A 22,387-nucleotide genomic window follows, 5' to 3' on the forward strand; every position below is an offset into this window, starting at 1 on the left:
CGCGGACCGACAGCTTAGCGTAGTCCTGTGAACCAGATCCTTTGCAGTCCGTGGCAGCCCCATCGCCGAACTGCCAAAGCTGCCTATACAACCAGCTAGGGTTACGGTAATCGTGGGGCAGCTTCCAGTGTTAGCCCAGGAAAAGTTGGGTAGATGCAGGCTACCTCGTATTTGAAGCCTCACTTGCCACGGCATACATAAACCACCTCTTATAAAGGAGGTTCAACCTTTCTCTACTTAGCTCAAATGCTTCTTTTTTTTTTTTTTTTTTTTTTTTTTTCGAGACAGGGTTTCTCTGTGTAGCTTTGCTCCTTCCCTGAACTCACTTGGTAGCCCAGGGTGGCCTCGAACTCACAGAGATCGCTGCTCTGCTCCCGAGTGCTGGATTAAAGCGTGCGCCACCACCGCCCGGCTCAAATGCTTAATTCTTACCAATTTCTCCATACTACCCTGTCCAGACTGTTCATTGGCCACAGCGCGCCACACCAACCCTCGTTCATTTAAAATGACTGGCTCCCCAACCTTGTAAACATTATCTATTCAGCCATCAAAGCCAAACTTATCATTGAAACCTTCCTAACCAATTGCCTTTAAAATGTAAACTTAAGTTTAAAGAATCAAGTCATTGTAGAACCCACTCTACTTCAGTTTTCAAAACTTTTAAAATCGCAAATCCCACCTGACTTCAGTTTATAGAGGGCTGCCAAGATAATCCAGTATTAACCTTTTCCCACCTAATTTCCAGGAAGGATGGAAGAAAATCCTCAGCACAGTACCAAAGACCTCTTGTGACTTTGCCTTTAACAAAGTCATAAGCAATTCAAAAGATCTGATTACACCTTGTTTCCTAAGACCTTGTCCTGAGACACCTAGTTCTCCATGTCCTTTTCACATTACACCATCCTTCATTTCTCTATTCCTGAGGTTGCTGACCACATTGTAACTGAGCCACAAACACAAGCTGCTTTGCTGGCTTTTTGGAAAAACAATTTTCATTGGAATAAGCCCAAAACTGACACTTCCTACCCTTGACACCCAGATTTTTACAATGTGAACTCCCGTAGGGATCTACGAGCTAGCCTATGTCTGATCAGATGGAGGTCACAGCTGACCCACTGCCTCCCAAGCTCCTCTTTTGACACTCCTTTGGAGACCACACTCCCAACGAGGACCTGCAGAATGTTAACTGCAGCTTGAGCTAACCAGTCTTTTGCCCCAATGTCAAAGAAAAATTTAGTGTGGGAAGAGAATTCACAAGGCTTTTCACAGTGTTAATGGCAATAGCTCAGGTAGTGAGAGACATTTACAATGCAATCTAAAGACTGGTTAATAAAAGGGCTTGCTAGGCACCCAAGCTGAAGACGCCTTCTTATTTCTAGCACATCCCCAAAACTACACGTTTTGGAACCCTACTTACCCTTGTAAATATGCTACTATCAACCCTGCACTGCACTTTAGTATAAAAACTTGTGACATCAGCTTGACCCACCCAACCAGTCCCAGCTTATGCGGATGGGGCAAATAACAAAAGGCCAGTTCAGATTCTTCCCGACTCCTTGCACTCAACTTCCCTGATCTATACTGAGCATGGATGCACTGTCCATCCCGGCACCTCACCCCACACCCGCAGTACCCAGGCCCAGCTCTCCAAGTGTTTCACCTCAGGCCTAAGATGATTCAATGCTTCTTTCACTGAGGTTGACACTTTGCCAAAGCTTACTGACCCAGCCACTACCCAGCAGTAAGGTTCCTAACTTTGAGACAGGCTCTCACCAGTCCTGGCACTAAAGGTGCACGCCACCCCACCCCACCCAGCAACTTTTTTAATTTTATTTTTTGAGACAGGGTTCCTCTGTGTAGCCTTGACTGTCCTGAAACTCACTCTGTAGACCAGGCTGGCCTTGTTAGAGACCCACCTGCCTCTGCCTCCCTTTAGCTCCTCAAATGGGGCTAAAGGTGTGCACTGCCACCACCTGGTGACAACATATCTTCTAAACATGTCTCTGCCCAATACTGACCATTACATAGAATTTCCTTGACTGAAAATGCTGGACAACTCCCACCACCTTAAACATAGGGCAACTTTTAGGGAAGTTCTGGTGAAAACAAAAATACAAGAGCACAAATCCACTTTTATTTATTTACTTTCATTAGTTTAAATCCGGGAAGGGTACAGCATCTGGGGGAAAAGAAAAGCATAAAAACATTAGGTCAATGTTAGTAAACTTATAAATCACTGAATACAATTAGGATAAATATCCCATTACCCGATTACTCATGCCAAAATGATGAGTATACCTGATGATTTATATCCGGATAGTAAGGAAGTTTAGTTTGTACAGCATTTGGCCTTTAGGAAACAGGCTTAAGTACTAAGACTTTATATATACACATGCTCATCTACTTATGGCTCATTCATTTTTTTCCAAAGAGTTTCCACCTCATTTTGAGATAGGAAGGTCTCTCACTGAATGAACCTAGAGTTTACAGACTGTCCCATAAACACCAAGGATCGGGCTGGTGAGATGGCTCAGAGGTTAAGAGCACTGACTGCTCTTCTAAATGTCCTGAGTTCAATACCCAGCAACCAAATGGTGGCTCACAACCATCTGTAATGAGATCTGGTGCCCTCTTCTGGCCCGCAGGGATATATGCAGGCTGAACACTATACATAATAAATAAATAAATCTTAAAAAAAGGATCCCCCTGTCTCCCCAGTGCTGGGATTTCAGACACAATGCTGTACCTGAATTTTTTTATGTGGCTTCTGGGTAAAGAACTTAGGACTTCATTCTTGTGCAGAAAGCTTTTACCACCTGGGCCATCTTCCCAGCCCCCAAAGCACAAGGCATAATTAATTCTAACTCTAATCAGGCCCCCAAGCTGAGCTATCATCCCTAGCCCCCCAAACAGCATTCAAAACCGTAACAAGAATTTGCAAGGGACGGTGAAATGACTCAGTGGGTACAGACACTTGACCCGCGTATGACCACATGGAGTTAGATTTCTCAGAAGTGCCTGCCATAATGGAAGAGCTGACTCCCCCAAAATTGTCCTTTGACCTTTACATCCTGCTGTGACACACGTGCCCATACACATAAATGTAAAATAGCAGCCCTAAAATATAAGTATTAAAGCCAGGTATGGTGGCACTGAGTCTAACATTACCACCATTATAGCGTACCTCTGGACCCTAACTAAAGAAAAAACAATTGGCAAAAACATCATCTCTTTTTTTTTCTTGGTTTTTGGAGACAGGGTTTCTCTGTGTAACTGCCCTGGTTGTCCTGAAACTTGCTCTGTAGACCAGGCTGGCCTGACTGTGCACCACCATGCCCAGCTAAATCTCATCTTCTTAAACCTAAGACTAGGGTCCAAGTCCTGAGACCTAGAATGAGCATGCTTCCACATATTCTGGGAGTATTGACATGATAAGACATGGCAAAACATACTGTAGCGCCCCCTCCACTCCCCAAAACATGTGTAACATAAGAAGAGCCTGGTAGCACTGGCCTGTTTGGGAGGCTGAGGCAGGGGGATCTTTAAAAGTTCAAGGCCTGCCTGGGCTAGGGTGAGTTTCAAGACCAGAGTGGACAACTCAGGGGGACCTTGTTTTAAAATAGTCTTGCCTACATAACAAGTCCCAGGTCAACCAAAGCTACAGTCCCAAAGTCACAACCATAAACCTGTCCAAGATACTTCTCCTGTCAGCCAGCTGAGCAAAACCTGACACTCATGCAATTCACCCGAGCACCTGCCTTCACGGGGCTTCACCCGGCCAACACTCGGAGCTTCTGTACCACCTTTCCCTCAGGTCACTAGTTTATTGCAGTTTTACACTCACAAAAATCTTTAGACGCAGGCAGTAAGTTCACCCTTGAACTTATCTAGCCATTTATTTTGCTATTGGTACTCACCACACGGATTCTGTGTCCAATGGCCTTTGCAGGAAGGTTGCTTCGGAATTTGGCACGAACCATGCCACTGTTTCCATGGGCCCGGGTTACTTTTCCCCAGATCACTCTGGTTTTGTTTGGTTTGCCTCCAGGTGTCACTGTGTTACTGGTTTTTAAAGGACACAAGCGTCAGAGCCAACACCAACATAACCTGACACAATTCACAATCCTAGGACCAGGCTCTTCACCTCGTTTTCCCCACAGAATCCCTCGAGAAATTGAAAAAACATATATAGAATATTCATTCAGCAGTTCATACATGCCAAACAATTTTTACAGGATTATGACTAAGGACAGAAAGGACCTGTTGTGTTCTAAAAAACACAAAGTTTTAAAGACACTGGGATGAAGCCCACTTGGGCTAAAAGAAAAAAAAATGGAGACTTGGCCGCATAAGTCACCAGAGGATAACTGAATGTAATGAACCACTGAGTCCTGGCTGGCCTGGACTCAGAGACACCCCCCTTACTCTACCTCCCAAATGCTAGGATTAAAGGCATGCATCACTGGGGTTTTAAACATCCTCATGACTTATCAGTGTCTAAGGCCTTATGTTCAATTCCCAGGAGGAAGAGGGACAAGAGAACCACCGCAGTATCCATCTTAAAGTGCACACGCTTAAAAAAGACACAAAAATAGCCTAAGGGATTGAAATGAATCAAGATGGTTTGAAAAGTATTCTCTAAGGCCTTTTGAGGGAGGGGGGGGTATTAACAGCTGTAATCCTTTTTAACCGTGTTAAGAGACTGAACCCAGGGCCTTTCTACAACTGTAATTTTTCTAAGAGCCAATGTTACCGATATTCAATCCCACCGACAAAAGGATTCTTCTGTAATTCCCAATAAAGTTCTTCATGGCATCTAACCAGAATCAACAGCATCAAATTTTCACTAACAGCTCTACTTTTTTCAGAAAAATGAGGGAGAAATCAACTAGCAATTAAAAGGCACCAAAACACACTTACTTTTTTGCTTTATACACATAAGCACATCTCTTGCCCAAGTAGAATTCAGTTTCATCTCGAGCATAAACACCTTCAATTTTAAGAAGAGCCGTGTGCTCTCTTTGGTTCCGGAGACCTCGCTTATAGCCAGCAAAAATGGCCTTGCACCAAAGCCTAAGACACACAAGATACACATTAAATGAGTAAACTATCACCACTTTTCATTGAACTTTTAGCAAAACCGCCACGACTTGTTTTGCAGCAACTCCTCCTGAAGCCATCTCCCGCAAAGATCTCGCTCCCCTCCCGCCTTATTTCCAACGTGGGAATCACATCTTAAGATTAAAAATCCCGTAAAAAGCAACCGTACGGAGTCACATACCTCCCAGACATGATTGCCTTTTAGAAGTCCCGTTCCCAGCAGGCCTGAAAACAAACAAGATCGCGGATTAAAAGCCACGCAGCAGCACGTCCCCGTCCCCCCACGCGAGCTGGATGAATTCGGTTAACATTTCAAGGATTGGCAACTCCACGCTCGTCGCACCATCCCCGGAAGCAGAGCCCGGGGAAACCGCTCGGACTTCTGAGAATGACTGACAGCCAACGACTGGGAAACGTGGGGCAGATGCGGGGCAGAGCCGCTCAAGTGGGGCACCCGGAGGCCAACCCCAGGCTCTCTCCAGCCGTCAGCACCGCGTAGGGTGCACAGGCACCACGCGCAAGCCCCGGCTCTGACTTCTAGGGACCCCCCGCTGCCGGGGCGAGCGAGACGGGCCCGGCTGTACCCATTCTCCCCTCCGGAGCCCGAGGACCAGCCGCCAACCTTCCTCCCCGGGACCGGGGGCCTCGGCACCATCGGCCCCTCATCTCCTCCATCCCGCGCCCCCTCTCCCCGGGACCCGCAGAAACCCATGGCGGCCGGGGTTTCCGAGGCGCCGGGGGGCTCGGGGGCGACGCCGACAAACCCACCCCGGGAAATCTGCCCGCAAAGTCCCGCGGCGGGCCCTCGCTCACCTCCACCGGCGCCAAGATGGCGGAAAGAGGGCGGCCCGGGCCCCGCCGCGCGGCCTTGTGGGACGCACGCCCCGCCCCTCGCCGCGCTTAGGCGGCTCGCGCTGCGCCGGAAAGCCGGGGTCCCCGGGGAGCGGCGCGACTCAAGCCGAGCCACGCTCAGGATCTTTTACTTTCTTCTCCCGTCCTTTCATCTCTGCAAGCGGCAACACGTCTCGCTTCGAAACAGACAAGCCAACAAACAAAAAGGCAAAGTTGTAGTCTACTAAGAAAAAGGCAAAGGTCCTACGGGGAGGGGGGGGAGGGACGCCTGCGCGTTGCCATAGCTACGCCTTAGTTTGGGTCCCGCTTCCTGCCGGGCTGGTAGAAAGGTGAGGGAAAGTATAGTGTTTCTTTCCTCTTCCTAGAGTGGAGATTGGGATCCTGCCATAGAGGACTGAAAAACCTGGAGCACAAAGGCAGGGGAAACGCTCCCTTCTCTTTGCTCTCTTATTTTCTCCCATCTAAACCTTTGTCGTTCAAGAAACAAACAGGGCATGGTGATCCTTGCCCGTTAATCTCAGCACTCGTTCCGGAGGCTGAGGTAGGAGGATCGGACACGAATTCGAGGCCAGGCTGAGTTAGATAGCAAGGTCCAAGGTAAACCACGGGTCGCGGTGCTTGCTTGTAATCCCGGTATTCTGGATGCTCAAGCATCGCCTGCTACAGAGGGAGTGCCAGTCAGCTCGAGGCATATGAGATCCCTTTCAGAAAGAGGAAAGTGAGAGACAGATGTATAGATATATATTCGTTCTTCCATCCTTTGCTTGACTTGTCGGGTGAGGATGAACGTAGTCGACTCAGATTCACAGTTCATAACTATTGTGCATTAGTTGGGTCTGACTGATGGATTCATTCATTTATTCAACAAGCAATTTTTTGTGTGACTACCACTACCGAGAATGGTGTGGGCTTGGAGGGCGCTGCAGTAAACCAACAAAAATTCCTCCCTCTTGCAGCCTACATGGAGGAGCAAGCTGGGCATGTTGGCTCTTGTGTCTGTAATCCCTGCACTTGGAAGGCTGAAGTATGAAGATCAGTTTATGTTTCAGGCCAGTCAGAGGTACATAATGTGTACAAGGATATCCTGGGCTACAGAGTAATATCCTCCCCATCTCACTGCCCCCAACAAAAAAACCCAGGATGACAAGCAGATAAAACATGTGGCATGTTAGAAGGTGATAACTTCCTTAAAAAAACCAACGACCACAAAAAAACCTGTTTATGAAGATGGGTGGTGGTGGCACACGCCTTTTAATCCCAACACTTAAGAGGCAGAAGCAGGAGGATCTCTGAATTGAAGGCCATCCTGGTCTATAGAGCCAGTTCCAGGACAACCAGGGCTACACAGAGAAACCCTGTCTTGAAAAAACAAAACCAAAAACTTGTTTATGCATACATGTGTATGTCCCGTGCATGTGGGTGCTTTCAGGGGTCAGAAGAGAGCCTCAGATCCACTGGAGCTGGATTCACATGCAGGCTTTTTTTTTTTTTTCCCCAAAGAGGGACTGGGCTGGAGATATGACTCAATGGTTAAGAGCACATATTGCTTTTGAAGAGGTCTAGGGTTTGATTCTCAGCATCTACATCACACAACTCACAACTACCTGTAATTTCAGGTCTAGGGAATCTTCTGGTCTTTTGTATGTACATGGTGCATATAGGGACAAACAGGCACACAAACATATGTAAAAAATAATAATAACAATAAAGACAGTGTCTCATGTAGCTTAGTCTGGCCCCAAACTCCCTACATTAAGCCAAAGAAAGCCTTGAACTCTTGATTCTGCACCCCAACACCACCACTTTCCAAGTACTGGGATTACAGACTTTGGCCACAGTGCCCAGCTCTGAAGGATAATAACTTATTAAACTGATTTCCAGGATTCATAGTTTTTCTGGGGCTGGAAAGATGGCTCAGCCATTTAGAGCACTGGCTGCCCTTCTGGGCCCACTGGACCCAGGTTCAATTCCCAGCATCTACATGGCGGCTCACACTTGTCTGTAACTCTGGTTCCAGGGGATCCAGCACTCTCACACATTCATGCAGGCAAAACACCAATGCACATAAAAATTATTTTAAAACAAAACAGTTTTTTCAAATGTAATCTCAATTGTTCTAAGTCACAGTACAGTAAATTCTGTTGTCTGACAGAACAGGGTAGACTCATTTATTTCAATATAGAGGAGAGAATAATAGAAAAAATTAAGTAATAACAAAATAAATCTGTTCTATAGTGATTACCAATTCAAAATCAGAACACAATGATACATACTAAAATTGTCCTTAAATTACCTTAAGAAGAGGCAAAAGGCTGCATTCTGTCTTGGAGGACCAATAATGAAACCAACCGCCGAATAAGCCTGCAGACCCGTGTGCCTGCTCTACCAAGGAGAAGGAGGAGAACCACAGCTCTTGTTAATTCTGTGATTTTTTTTTCTCCTAGTGGAAGAACATGGGAATAAAGAAAACAGGATTCAGCATTCTTTTGAACTAATAACATTTTTTTCCCCATTTTAGGTTACTGCATTCTTGTGAAATTATAGATCTACCCCAGAGGGCAAGAGAACTGTCGCAGGAAGAATGGAAGGGTATGTTCAAAATCCCAGTTTGTCTGTAATTATTACATGGTATCTAATAATTAAATTCTGTGGATTAGCTGTGGCTATGTAACAAACTATTGTTGTGGAATATTACTTTAACTAGGCAAAGATGTGTTACATGCTGCATTTGTTTAACGATGTAAGGGTGTGTGTTTAATTATGTAAAGATGTGTTGCATTTGTTTCACCTTGCCTGCCTAAGGCACCTGATTGGTCTAATAAAGACCTGAAGGACCAATAGCTAGGCAGAGAAAGGATAGGTGGGGAATGGAAGGCGGAGAGACTAAGTAGGAGAGAAGAACAGAGAATGAGGGAGAAGGAGAGGGACATGCCAGGGACCAGAAGCCAGGCAGTCACCAGCCAGCCAGACACCAGAAACAGAAAGAAAAGCAAAAAGCCCCCGAGGCAAAAGGTAAAGAGAAACAACTTAATTTAAGTTAAGAGAGCTAGCCAGAAACAAGCCTAAGCTAGGACGAGCATTTATAACTAATAATAAGTTTCCACGTCATGATTTGGGAGCTGGTTGGTGGCCCCAAAGAAAAAGCCTGGTACAAACTGCCCCCAAACGTAATGACCTAAAATATAAAGATCTACCATCTCAGAGTTCCGGTGGGTCGGGAGTTTGGGACCAGCGTGGCTAAAGGCTCTGGTTTGGGGTCTGTGCTAGTTAACCCTCTCATTTCTGGACAAAATACCGGAGAAGAAGCCGTTTAAGGGAACGGCTCACACTTTGGGGGAGAGTCTGTTATGGAGGGAAGGCTTGGCATCAGGAGCAGAGGGACTGGTCATGTGGCACCCACAGTCGGGAGGCAGAGAGAGACGTGAAGGCTGAGGCCCAGCTCCATTCTCCTCTTGATTCAGTCCGTTTAAGGTGAGTCTTCCCATCTCAAGAATCCCAGTCTAGAAAGTCCTCCACAGCCATGTCCAGAGGTTTATCTGGTGAGTCTAGATCCAGTGAAGTTGACAGTATTAACCAGAAGGTTGAAGTTGACCAGGGGTAGCGTAAGTGTCCCCGTGAGAGACAAGGCACGCCGCTTCCCTGGGAGTGACCTTTGGAGTGAGGGCCAAGCTGCCATGGTATTTACCAATTGTCTGGAAATCACACTCTTTCTTTCTGCAGACCCTCCCGGCTTCCCCTACTCAGTGCAGAAAACCACCCACCCAGGCATAAGGACCAGGAAGAGTTATCTGGGCCACCTTAGAGGCTGGCTACCATATCCTGTCTTTCAGTAATCATAAGGCACTTTTGATTAGCATCTATATATGGTGCTTTCAAATAAAGTTAATTGTGGCTCAAATTCAAATCAAATTGCATTAGCAAAACAGCATAGACTGTATGACTTTGCCAGCCAATACGTTGTCTTTGGTTGGTCCTACTGAAGGGTCTCTGGAAAAATCTCCTGCAAACAGCTGCCTTTGTTTTTTATAGAGGTTATGTTCTCTGACAGAGTGAACTTAGGGTCAGTGTACATGCCGCCTGTGTTTTTGAGGGTCAGTCATATTTCCTCATTGACCACTGACTTCATCTGTCTCTTCTCGTGGCCTTAGGGACCAGTTGGAAGCCTTGGACTTCCCTTCAGAAGCTTTGCATCCTGAGATGACCGTAGTAGTGACAGGAGAGCCCCCTGGTGCTATAGAAGAAGAATCAGAAAATGAAGAGGAGAAGAGACCCCCGCAGAAGTCATAGATTTACTGTCCCTGCTGGACGTGCTGAGGGTCTCCGCGGTTATGGAGGACATCATCGACCAGCTCTCTATCCTAGGCTACATCATCCCAGTTCAGTACGAAAGGAGGCAGAGCGTCAGCCAGGTCAGCAGCCTCGCCCGCGTGCCGGCTCCTTTTCTTTCCTGTTGACCTCTCCAGGATTTGTACCAGTTGTGTCGGTAGACCGAGCTTGGGAAGCAGCACCTTTACGTCGGATAAAAGGCCACACCACAGTTATTTGAGGTCCGCACTCCAAATGGAGAAAGTGGCGTATGACTCAGGAAGCACAGTATGCCACTGCGATATATTGCCATCAGTCCAAAAGGCCCAAAGCTCAGTCCGTGTAGATTCAGTACAGACAGACAGCCTTTAGTGGACACAGATTCTGGATCTCTGAATTCAACCAACCTCTGCTAAAAAAAATATTTGGGAAAAGTTTGGTCTTTACTGGATGCGTAGACGTTTTCCCCTGCCGCCATTCCTAAACAATTCAATATAACAACTGCTGTACCCTGTATTCGTCGATGTAAGAAATCTAGAGCCTACTTAAAACGTAGAGAGTGTTCGCATAGCTTGTATGCTAACATTGCATCAGCTTTATTTAAAGGGCTTGAGTATCCAGGGGTGCCCCAGAACCTATCCTGCGGATGTTGTGAGGCCACTGTGCCTATACTGAGATCATGTTTTAGTTTTCTGAGATCAAAGGTCCCACTTAGTTTGTATTTCTTGGTTGCTAAAAGCCAACTGGACACCAGGGGAAGGAAAGTCATCTGGACACTCTCAACATTGCTTTAGTCAAAAATAACTCTGTTGTTGTCGCTGAATATGTTGCGCCCTGCTTTTGCAAATATCAGGGCCCGTTACCATGTCAACAATCATATTTCAGCGGTGGCTTGGACTTCCGGGCCCCACTGAGCTCATGTCTGTAATCTTAGCACTGGCCATGCAGAGACACAAAGATTGCAGGAAGTGTGAGGCTAGCCTGCTCTACCTAGAAAGTTCCAGGCCAGGCTGCTGAGATGGTTCAGTGAGTAAAGGTGCATGCTACTACCAAGCTTACTGACCTGAGTTTGATCCCTGGGACCCACAATTGGAAGAAAGAACTGATTTCCATAAGTTGTTCTCTGGCTTCCAAACCCACTGACCACACGCCCACTCCAAATCAAAAAGTAAATGTAATTTTTAAGTGTACAGGTATTTTGCCTGAATGTACGTATGTGCACCACATATATGCCTGGTGCCCAAGGAAGCCAGAAAGGGTTATGGATTCTTTGGAACTGGAATCACAGATGGTTCAAGACAAAATGTGGGTTCTAGGAACTGAACCTGGGTTCTCTGCTAGAACAGCAAGTGCTCTTAACCCCTGAGCCATCTCTCCAGTCCCCATAAATATAATTTTTAAAATATATTTTTGCCAGGTGGTAGCGGTGGATGCCTTTTATCCCAGCACTTGAGAGGCAAAGGCAGGTGGATGTCTGAGTTTGAGGCCAGCCTGATCTACAGAGTGAGCTCCAGGACAGCCAGGGCTACACAGAGAAACCCTGACTCATGAAGGCATGTGTGCAAACACACACACACACACACACACACACACACACACACACACACATTTTTTTTTTAAAGAAAGTTCTAGGCTCACCAGTACTACATAGTGAGATTCCCATCTCATAAAGGAAACAACAGAAACTTAACTTGATAGGAAGTTTTTTAAATTGCCAATGACATGGGTTGCAGATATAAAATGAAAACAATTAATAAATACACTAACTTTAAAAAAATTGCCAGGTAGCCAGTCATGGTAGCATACACCTTTAATCTCAGCACTCAGGAAGCAGAGGCAGGCGGATCTCTGAGTTCAAGGCCAGCCTGGTCTACAAAGTGAGCTCCAGGACAGCCAGGGCTACACAGAGAAACCCTGCCTCAAAAAAAAAAAAAAAAAAAAAAAATTGCTGGGTGGTGGTTCACGCCTTTGATCCCAGCACTTGGAAGGTAGAGTCGGGAGGATCTCTGAGTTCAAGAACAGCCTGGTCTACAGAGCAAGTTCCAGGACAGCCAGGGCTATGCAGAGAGAGACCCTGTCTCAAAATAAATAAATAAATAAGATATGATTTGTACAGGGTATATTATTTCTGATCCTATGACCAGTAAAATCCACTATGTTTGGGAGAGAATAAATTGCTTCCCATATCTAATAGAGCAATTCATACTAGGAGAAGAAAATGAAAATTTTCTCTAATTACCCTTTACAGTTTTTATTCCTTAAAGATTTATTATTTTTAATTGTGGGGTGTGTGTATTTGAGTGTAGTTACCACCTGGCTTGGATGCTGGGAATCAAACTCTGGTCCTCTGAAAGAGCAGTTTGTGTTTGTGTGTGTGTGTGTGTGTCTCTGTGTGTATGTCTGTGTATGTGTCTAGTGTGTGTGTGTGTGTGTGTGTGTGTGTGTGTGTGTGTGTGTATGTCTATGTGTATGCACACACAGCCACATGGGGAAATGAAAGGTCTTATTTTTTGAGACAGGGACTTTTACTGAACCTGGAGCTCACTTATTTGACTATACTAGCTGGCTAGCCAGTTCCCATGATCCCCTGTCTCTGCCTCCCTAGGATGAGGTTCCCAGCATGTATAACTACATCTGGGTTTTTGTTTTGTATATGAGTGCTGGGAATTAGAATCAATGCCCACTGCATCATCTCTCCAGCCCCTAAAGCTCAGAAGTTTAAACCAGTTCTACTGGGTCATGTTTATAATCCAAGAATTTGGGAGATAGAAGCAGGCAGAACTTGAGTTCAAGGCCAGGCTGGGCTACAGCATCATGCCTGTCTGTCTTTAAGAGTAGTTTAGCCAGGCGGTGGTGGCGCACGCCTTTAATCCCAGCACTTGGGAGGCAGAGGCAGGCGGATCTCTGTGAGTTCGAGGCCAGCCTGGGCTACCAAGTGAGTTCCAGGAAAGACACAAAGCTACACAGAGAAACCCTGTCTCGAAAAACAAAAAAAAAAAAAAAAAAGAGTAGTTTAGTGCCATGAACGCTCAATGAAAACCTTAAGCTGATGAACAGTGTTCAGGGAGGTCATTACTCTGAGAAACAAACAAGGACACTCTTGTGGTCTTACTCTGGTTTATGATAGTGATCTTTCACCTATGAGATTTTCTGGCATGACAGGAGTCCTCCTTGTGACGTCATTTCCTTAAAACGACTCATTTGTATTTTGAAGTGTGTTTTGTGTGTGTGTGTGTGTGTGTGTGTGTGTGTGTGTGTCCATTTGTGTGCAGGTGCACGTGTTCTCTCCTAGGTGCGGTCTGAACTTACATATACACTTACCCAGGTCATGAGAGTAGAAGGGACCACGATGAGGGAGAAGGGAGTTTGGGGGCTGGGGACCAGAGAGTAGGGTGGGGAGAGGAAGAAAAGGATCACGTTTTCTCCTACGTGTCCATGCCCCCTCCCTGTATAATTTCTAAAGTAGTAACTTATTTTGCCAATGGGAAAGCAGAGCTACAGAAATTTCAAATAGTTACCTAAAGTCAATACGGTTAGTAAAAGACAGAGCCAGGGTTCAAAAGTGTAAGTACTGTCAGCAGCCCAAGCAGTCAGCCACAGGGAAAGGAAGGATCATCGGTCCGGAGGGAGGGAGACACATGCTGTCTCTGGTTCCTCAGTACTTGACTTGAGGTCTGAACAATATTTTGGCTTTTCCTATATAACCCTCAGGATCTAAACTGCATCACTAAATCGGATCCAACTTTCACTTTTTAGTACAATTGTCCTTTTATTTTGCCTGGTTTTTGAATGGCTCTGTTGTGTGTCTCACTGGGTTGTCTGGGGCAGCACTGAACTCAGGTACTCTGGTGACTCCGCTCACCTTCCTTGTACCTGAGACCACAGGGGCATGCGCCATGCCAACTGTGCATTTCAGATCCATGTGTTTCTGAACATTGAATTTCTGACGAATCCTAGGCATTGTGCTAAGCAATGCCTAAAGATGACCATATTTATGTCCAACTTTATTCTCCGGGGAGATTTGAGATGAAAGAAATTTAAGAAATAGGGATTAGCTCAGAGTCTGACATATCCAGGCACAAAGCTCCATGTGCCATCCCCAGTACAGAAAGAAAAAAGTGAAAAAGAAACAAATTGGACCCCCCCCACCCCCGAGAGATGGCTCAGTGGTTAAGGGCACTGGCTGTTCTTCCAGAGGTCCTGAGTTCAATTCCCAGCACCTGCATGGCAGCTCAAAACTGTCTGTAACTCCAGTTCCAGGGGATCCGACACTCACATCAATGTAAATTAAATAAAATTAAAAGAAAGAGAGAGAGAAAGAAAGAAAGAAAGAAAGAAAGAAAGGAAGGAAGGAAGGAAGGAAGGAAGAAGAAAGAAAGAAAGAAAGAAAGAAAGAAAGAAAGAAAGAAAGAGAGAAAGAAAGAAAGAAGGAAAGGAGGAAGAAATAAAAGAATTTGTAATGAGCTGATACCATTAAGACACTGTTTCTCACAGAACCCATAATCTCTTCTTGGCATTTTATACTTATAATATGGTAAATTTACAAATCACTGTGAGTTTTTGTTTATTTGGTTTTTTATTGTTTATTTTTGGATTGATGCTTGGCAGTGTCAGCAGGGTCTCCCTTAGCCCAGCCTGGTCTGAAACTCAATATCCTGCCAGTGGCGACCCCGAACTCCTGATCTCCATCCTCCACCTCCCAGGTGCCAGGAGACCGGAACCATCATACTCTACCACTTCCACCTTTTGTGATGCTGGGGGCTGGCTCTAGGGCCTGCCACATAATTTCCTTGGAGTATGGAATGTAAGTGGAGAAAAAGGTTGAAAAAGAGACATAGGTCCTTTTAGTGTTGTCTCTTCCCTTTAAAACAATCTTTTTAAAAAGTTTCTTTTTAAGATTTATTTATTTATTTTTTATGCGTGTGAATGTTTTGTCTGCATGTATGTCTATGTATCACGTACACCCACAGAGGGCCGAAGAGGGTGTGTGGATCCTCTGGAACCAGAGTTACAGATGGTTGTGAGCCACCACATGGGGGCTGGAAGTTGAACCCGGGTCCTCTGCAGGAACAAGCACTTTTTTTTTTTTTTTAAGATTTATTTATTTATTATGTATACAGAAGAGGGCACCAGATCTCATTACAGATGGTTGTGAGCCACCATGTGGTTGCTGGGAATCGAACTCAGGACCTCTGGAAGAGCAGTCGGTTCTCTTAACCACTGAGCCATCTCTCCAGCCCCCGGAACAAGCACTCTTAACTACTGAACCATCTCTACAACCTCTAGGACAGTATCTTTAACGTCATTTATTTTCAGAAATCCAGCCACGAAGGAACATCTGTGGTCTCAAGTGCAAGGAAAACATCTCTTACTAAAGAAAGATCCACAGTCCCAGAAGCCAAACAACGAGGCCTGGATTCTGTCCTTAAAAAACCTACCAGACAGACCATGATGACTCTGGAGACACTGAAGAAATTCAGAACGACAGGTGAGAAGAGAGAATAGACTTGGGGAGGTAATGATACCAGCCAGGGAGGTGTGAAGGGGACTACCAGCTTCTGTGGGTTAGTATCATGTTCAGTGACCACTGATAATAGGCTTAGCTTAAGGTCCTAAAGTAGAGTGGTACAGTTTAAGACATGGCCAGCCTGGTCTACAAAATGACTTCCAGGGAACCAGGGCTATGCAGAGAAACCCTGTCTCAAAAGACAAAGAACTAGCTGGGCAGTGGTGGCGCACACCTTTAATCCCAGCACTCGGGAGGTAGAGCCAGGTGGATCTCTGTAAGTTCGAGGCCAGCCTTGTCTACAGAGTGAGTTCCAGGACAGGCTCCAAAGCTGCAGAGAACCCCTGTCTGGAAAAAAACAAAAAATAAAAAAACAAAAGAAAAGAAAAATCAAAACAACAAACAAACAAAAAACGCACACACACAGAAAAACCCCATGGTGCTGCTGTATTATCTTGGACAAGTTAATGAGCCTTTGTTTCTTCCTTTCCTCCTACCCCACCTCTTCCTCTCTCCCCCCTTTTCCTTTTTCTTTTGTTCTCCCTCCCATCCTTCCTTCCTTCCTTTCCTTCTCTGCTTCCTGGTCTTTCTTTCTCAGAGTCTCTAGTCCCAAGTGGTCTGAACTCACTGTGTAGACCAGGCTGGCCTCAAACTTCTGGGGCTCTTGCTGTCTCCTGAGTGCAGGGCTTACAGGTCTGCACCACCACATCCTATTTTAGTTTGTAACTTTAAATACTTATCTTTTTTCCTTCTTCTATTTTGTGATACTGGAAACTTTTTCTTTCTTCTTCTTCTCTTCTTCTTCTTCTTCTTCTTCTTCTTCTTCTTCTTCTTCTTCTTCTTCTTCTTCTTCTTCTTCTTGTTCTTCTTCTTCTTTTTTTCTGAGACAGGGTTTTTCCGTGTAGCCCTGGCTGTCCTGGAACTCGCTTTGCAGACCAGGCTGGCCTCAAACTCACTGAGATCCGCCTGCTTCTGCCTCCTGAGTGCTGGAATTAAAGGCGTGCGCCACCACCGCCCAGCAGAAACTTTTTTCTTAATAGAGCTGTTAAACCTTTTTGTATGAACTATTGTTAATAAGTGTAAAATGATAAATATAATTTTCCAATTCTGTATCGAAACAAATAGTAAGTTTAATTTTGTTTAGATTTAATTGATGTGTGTGTGTGTGTGTGTGTGTGTGTGTGTGTGTGTGTGTAGGAGTTTTGCCTGCATACATGTATGTGGAACCATGTGTGTGCCTCATGCCTGGTTGTAAGCTGCTGTGTGGATGCTGGGAACCAAACCAAATGCTCCCTGAGCCGGCTCTCCAGTCCTGGTTTTCTTCTTTCCTCCTCCTCCTCCTCCTCCTCTTATTCCTTTTTCTTTTGGTTGTTGTTTTGTTTTGTTTTGTTTTGACAGGATCTCACTATGGAACTCTGGCTGTCCTGGAACTCATTATATAGACTAGGCTGGCCTAGAACTCACTATATAGACCAGGCTGGCCTGGAACTCACTCTGTAGACCAGGCTGGCCTGGAACTCACTATATAGACCAGGCTGGCCTGGAACTCACTATATAGACCAGGCTGGCCTTGAACTCACTGAGATCTGTCTGCCTTTGCCTTCCTAATGCTGGGATTAAAGGCATGGGTCACTATGTCCAGCTAGCTTCTAGTTTTCTTTTTTAAAAAATAAAGGAAAGAAAAAACTAATTAAAAATTTTCAAAATTATGGTATACTTCTTAAATGCAGAAGTATATAATGAAATGATAATTTTGTATGGAACTGCCAAATGGTTGCTTGTTTCTCTCTCTCTCTCTCTCTCTCTCTCTCTCTCTCTCTCTCTCTCTCTCTCTCTCTCTTTAAAACAAAGTCTCATGTAGTCCAGGCTGGCCTCAAACTTACACCATAGCGGAAGCTGACCTTGAACTATATATTGTCTGGCTTACACCTTCCAAGTGCTAGGGTTACAGGTGTGCGTCCGCCCGTAACTTCTACTCTTATGTTCGTTTTTACTCTTTCTTCAGAGACCTGTGTCTCATTAGGGGTGACCACCTGAGCGGGGACAGGGCTATTTTCCAGGACCGTGGACTCCTCTCCAGTGGCTGTGCTACCGAGGAACATGTCTCCCTCTCCGCAAACCAGCATTAACCGCCCAGCTCCTCACAGGGGAGGGGAGGGTGGGGGGACCCCTGTGTGAGTCCCCTCCACGCTGTGACCTGACGTTGGGGTGTCCAGTCTTAGTCACAGCTGCTGAGAGTTCAGATTGCAAAGGTCGTGTCAGGGCTGGAGGACGGCACTCCACAACACTGAACCCCTCCCTGCTCTCACACATTCCGTCCACGCTCCTCTCCTGAGATGTCTCGTGAGCCTTGGGAAGCAGTGGCGGAGACACCCCACTTAGGGGTGAGCCCTCGGCAGCCACCATTCTCTGCATTCCCAGGTGCCCTCTGTAACAAGGGGCTACAGTAGGGGCTGGAGAGATGGCTCAGTGGTCAAGAGCACTGGCTGTTCTTCCAGAGGTTCTGAGTTCAATTCCCAGCAACCACCTGGTGGCTCACTACCATCTATAGTGAGATCTGGTGCCCTCTTCTGGTCTATAAGCATATGTGCAGGCAGAGCACTGTATACATAATAAATAAATAAATCTTTTTTTTTTTTTTTTTTTTTTTTGGTTTTTCAAGACAGGGTTTCTCTGTGTAGCTTTGCGCCTTTTCCTGGAACTCACTTGGTAGCCCAGGCTGGCCTCGAATGGCCTCGAACTCACAGAGATCCGCCTGCCTCTGCCTCCCGAGTGCTGGGATTAAAGGTGTGCGCCACCACCGCCCGGCTAAATAAATAAATCTTTAAAAGAAGAAAAAAGAGACTACAATAGCACTGATCTGTGGGCAGCAGAAATAGCTGGAAGGCAGCGTGATGGGCACGTGTCAACTTTCTATTTCCGGTTTTCTTTTTGGATGTGTGATATGCACATATATAAGCATAGTTTTGGCATGTGTAGACCTATGTGGGTACCTGTGTGCACATATGTGTGCACGTAGGGGCCCGAGATTGATGTCGAGAGTCATCTTCCCTCACTTTTCTACCTTATTCATTGAGGCAGTCTCTCCGTGGAATCTAGAACTCTGGTTAGCTAGCCAGCTCGCTCCAGGAGGGCCCTCCTCCTGCCTTCCTAGAGCTGGAACTACAAGCAGGTCGCCACACCCACCCTGCATTTCCGTGGGTTCGGGGAATCTGAACTTTGGTTTCGTCACTTGTATATCGAGCACTTTATCTATTTTGCCGTCTCCCAAGCCCCTGTTTCTCTTTGGGGACAAGGTCTCTGTAGCCTAGGCTGACTCCAAAGCTGCTATGTAGTCTAGGCTGGCCTTGAACTGTGGCAGTTCTCCAGACTTCCAACAGCTGGGGTTACAGGTGTGAGCCAACATGACCAGCCCCTTCTGGCTTTTAACTGGTACGGCTTCTGTAACCCTATGAGGGTGGGGCAGTGTGTCTTCTGAGCTTACTGTTTGTCCCCTTTGCAGGCAATATTTCAGTGATGTGATTGCCAAAGCCATGAGCGAGATGCAGGATTCCGGCTCTTTCAAGAGTCTCCTGGAAGCCTTGGGCACAGAGAGAGATAAAAAGATGAACTTCCATGAAGCCATCACAAGGTCAGGGTGGTGGTGGCTTTATCTGCTTTGGTTCTCTTTTTAGAAGTCCTCTTGATATGATACCCTATTCAGGCAGTTCTTAGACCCTAGGACCTCCTCCTGCCTCCAAGTAGCTGGGACTACAGGCATGTGCCAGACAGCCTGGTCTGCTTTGCAGTGTCTCTTTTCTCACATGTATGTGTACATGGTGTGCATGTGTGTGTATACATGCTTGCTTGTGTGGGGACACATGTCTGTATATGGGTGCATGCATATGTGTGTGTGTGTGTGTGTGTGTGTGTGTGTGTGTGTGTGTGTGTGTGTGTGTGTGTAGGCCTAAGGTTGATGCTGGGAATCTTTCTTGAGTGTTCCTCCACCTTATTCTTTCAGGCAGAATCTCTCCACTGAACCCAGAGCTCACCTGTACAGCTAGTCTGGCTGCTCTGGGGTTCCCCTGTCTCTGCATTTGGAGTACTGGCATTACTCCACAGTGGGCTGTAGCCGGATGCTACTGCACCTGGCTTTACATGGGTCCTAGGTCTCCAAACTCAGGACCACACTTCATAGCCAGCGCTCTACCCACTGGGCCACCTCTCCAGGCCCTGCTCTGCAGTATTTTAAGGTGGCATAAAACTTCACAGAAGACCTTGATTTCTCAAGCATCCAACATGTACTTTCTAGATATTGCTGGAAGGCAGACCATTGGGTTCTGAGCTCCTGCATATTCCTAACCCAGGTGGGAGCAATAATCCAGATTTGGGAGCCTTGGTTACTTGACTCACACTATATTAAGGGTGCTGTAGCTGGGTCTATGGTACAGGCTTGTAATCTCAGATCCTCCAGGAGCTGAAGCAGAGGGATTGCAAGTTAGAGGCCAGCATGGTAAATTAGTGAGACTTAAAACTTAAGTAGGAGAGTGATGGCCTGGCCCACAGATGGAGCCCCTGGGTCCAACCCCTTGTACTGTACTAGCAGCAAAGCATTGCTCCTCTGCTCAAGATGGACAGATGGACACTCCTGGTCAGTGTCCTAGATGTGGGGCAGCTATGGGGAGCACTTTCGTACATACACAGGTTCCGAGTTTGACCCACAGCACTGCAAAAAAAAAAATAAATAAATAAAATAACACAACAGCAAGCAAAAAGCCAGTGCATACCATGACACATTTCCCTTCTCAGAAATGTTCAGCATGTTCCAAAGATACTCAAGCCAGAACCAGGGTGGCTCGGTGGTAGAGCACCTCCTTAGGCCGTGGTGGTGTACACCTTCAGTCCCAGGTAGAGGCAGGCAGGCAGATCTCTGAATTCAGGGCCAGCCTGGTCTACAAAGTGACTTCCAGGGTAGCCAGGGCTACACAGTGAAACCCTGTCTCAAAAAACAAAACAAAAACAAACAAACAAAAGCAGCAGAAGAAGAATATTCATTGGTTCCCAGAACCTACATGGTGGCTCACAGCTGCCTCTAACTCCAGTTCCAGGGGATCTGATGCCTCTCTGACCTCCATCTGTTCTTGCAGGCACACGGTGCACATACATACACTCAGACATACATGCTACACATAAAATTAAATGAATAACAAAGTGAACCTACACGCGTCAGGTTCCTGTTGCATGTGAAAGACCTCTCCCTGCATGTGGCAGCTGCCTGCTGACAGCAGCCCCTGTCAGGGGCCTCGCCTGCCTGGGCCACCCCATCTGTGGCAGAGAACTGCACGTGCTGTGGCCACTGTTAACTGAATTTAGGAGAGGCCACTGTGTGGCACTGAACTCCTATACGAGGGTCCAGAAGGCCCGACCAGAATGGCGGCATGCCATGTAGCTAAACCAAACTTTAAAACAGGCCAGTTTTCTAAAAGCCAGGAAATTCACCAGCAGCCAATCAGAGACTCCAGTGAGCAGAACTGTCATAGTTGAAAAGGCAGTTCTGTCTACGGGGACAGTTGTGAGCAGCCATGCGGGTGCTGGGAGTTGAACCCGGTTCCTCTGGAAGAGCAGCCAGTGCTCTTAACCACTGAGCCATCTCTCCAGCCTATGTATATATATTTTTAAATAAGAATTAAATCCAAGTTATGCTCAAATACACAGAGTTGAATCCAAATTATACACATACATATATAGAGTTAAATCACATACCTGTATAGATTTTTAAGGATAAGCCTTTTGTTATAAGTTAAATTTTGTTTAAACCATAACCGAGGAGCAACATACAAATTCTGAGATAAGAGTTTACAGCATAACCCTAAGATATATTTTTTGAGAGCAGAGTGCAAAGAAATCATAAAGATAAAAGACTTTTTTTTTTTTGAGGACTTTTTTTATTTTTTATTTTATAATTTAATTTAATTTTACATGTCAGCCACGGATCCCCTTGTTCTCTCCCTTCTGCCCCCCCCCCACAAAGACTTTTGAGAATGGGTAAGTAGCTTGGCAATGTTGGCACACACCTTTAATCCCAGCACTCAGGAGGCAGAGGCAGGCAGATCTCTGAGTTCGAGGCCAGCCTGGTCTACAGAGTGAGTTCCAGGACAGGCTCCAAAGCTACAAAGAGAAACCCTGTCTCGAAAAAAAAGAGTGGGAAGTAGACCCTTAGAGGTGAGAGGCTTTTGGAAGTATAGAAGAGAGCAAGTTTAGCCAGGAGAGGTTTGGGGATCATTTGTTTATGCCAGTAGTAGTTGTTAATGCTTTGTGAGAATTTGGGAATCAAGTTCACCAATTTTTGACCGTTGATCTGTACTAAGGCCAAGATGTGATAAAATCTGAGTCTGTGGAGGAAGAGAGAGTCTCAAAGCAGAACACTGTGTGGGTGTGTTTCTACAAGTTCCAAGAGGGAGGTGGGAGCTGAGGCCTCAGGACTGCAGCCTGGAGCCAGAGATAGCCAGGGGAAGGCAGGAGAGAGGGAGAACGGGAGAGAAGGGAGACGTGGGTATCACAGACTGCAAGAGCCAGAGCCATAAAAGAAAAAGGGGAATGGATAGGTATAGGATATTAAGTTAGATTATTGTATTATTGTATTTA

At 46.0% G+C, this 22,387-nt stretch overlaps 2 protein-coding genes across 3 annotated transcripts in view; one reads left to right on the top strand and one right to left on the bottom strand.

Moving 5' to 3' along the window:
- Window positions 1-2,112: 2,112 nt before the first annotated feature.
- LOC114688674 (60S ribosomal protein L35a) lies at window positions 2,113-5,979 on the bottom strand. Of its 2 annotated transcripts, none has more exons than XM_028863215.2 (5): window positions 5,914-5,979; window positions 5,282-5,325; window positions 4,921-5,073; window positions 3,918-4,062; window positions 2,113-2,179 (listed from the first exon to the last, which is right to left on the bottom strand). In XM_028863215.2, exons 2-5 carry the CDS (start codon window positions 5,290-5,292, stop codon window positions 2,156-2,158), a joined length of 333 nt encoding a protein of 110 aa, XP_028719048.1. In that variant the 5' UTR covers window positions 5,293-5,325; window positions 5,914-5,979; the 3' UTR covers window positions 2,113-2,155. The 2 variants fall into 2 exon arrangements, with proteins under 2 accessions (XP_028719048.1, XP_037065684.1); XM_037209789.1 differs by having other exon boundaries at window positions 5,869-5,927.
- A 37-nt stretch (window positions 5,980-6,016) lies between these two features.
- Window positions 6,017-22,387, top strand: part of Iqcg (IQ motif containing G) — a 40,628-nt gene continuing 24,257 nt past the window's right edge. The window contains 7 exon segments of the mRNA XM_028863216.2: window positions 6,017-6,281; window positions 8,471-8,541; window positions 10,101-10,210; window positions 10,213-10,361; window positions 15,574-15,730; window positions 15,733-15,745; window positions 19,266-19,394. Of these exon segments, the coding sequence (XP_028719049.1) occupies window positions 8,534-8,541; window positions 10,101-10,210; window positions 10,213-10,361; window positions 15,574-15,730; window positions 15,733-15,745; window positions 19,266-19,394 (566 nt within the window). The 5' untranslated portion in view covers window positions 6,017-6,281; window positions 8,471-8,533.

This window comes from Peromyscus leucopus, chromosome 12 (genome assembly GCF_004664715.2).
Source record: "Peromyscus leucopus breed LL Stock chromosome 12, UCI_PerLeu_2.1, whole genome shotgun sequence".
Classification (NCBI taxonomy): domain Eukaryota; kingdom Metazoa; phylum Chordata; class Mammalia; order Rodentia; family Cricetidae; genus Peromyscus; species Peromyscus leucopus.

Excerpts from the sequence above, each read along its gene's own strand:
- LOC114688674 (XM_028863215.2), bottom strand. Across the intron at positions 4,063-4,920 it reads TATGTGTATAAAGCAAAAAA|TAACACAGTGACACCTGGAG; the intron begins GTAAGTGTGTTT and ends TTTAAAAACCAG. Across the intron at positions 2,180-3,917 it reads TTGGACACAGAATCCGTGTG|ATGCTGTACCCTTCCCGGAT; the intron begins GTGAGTACCAAT and ends CTTTTCCCCCAG.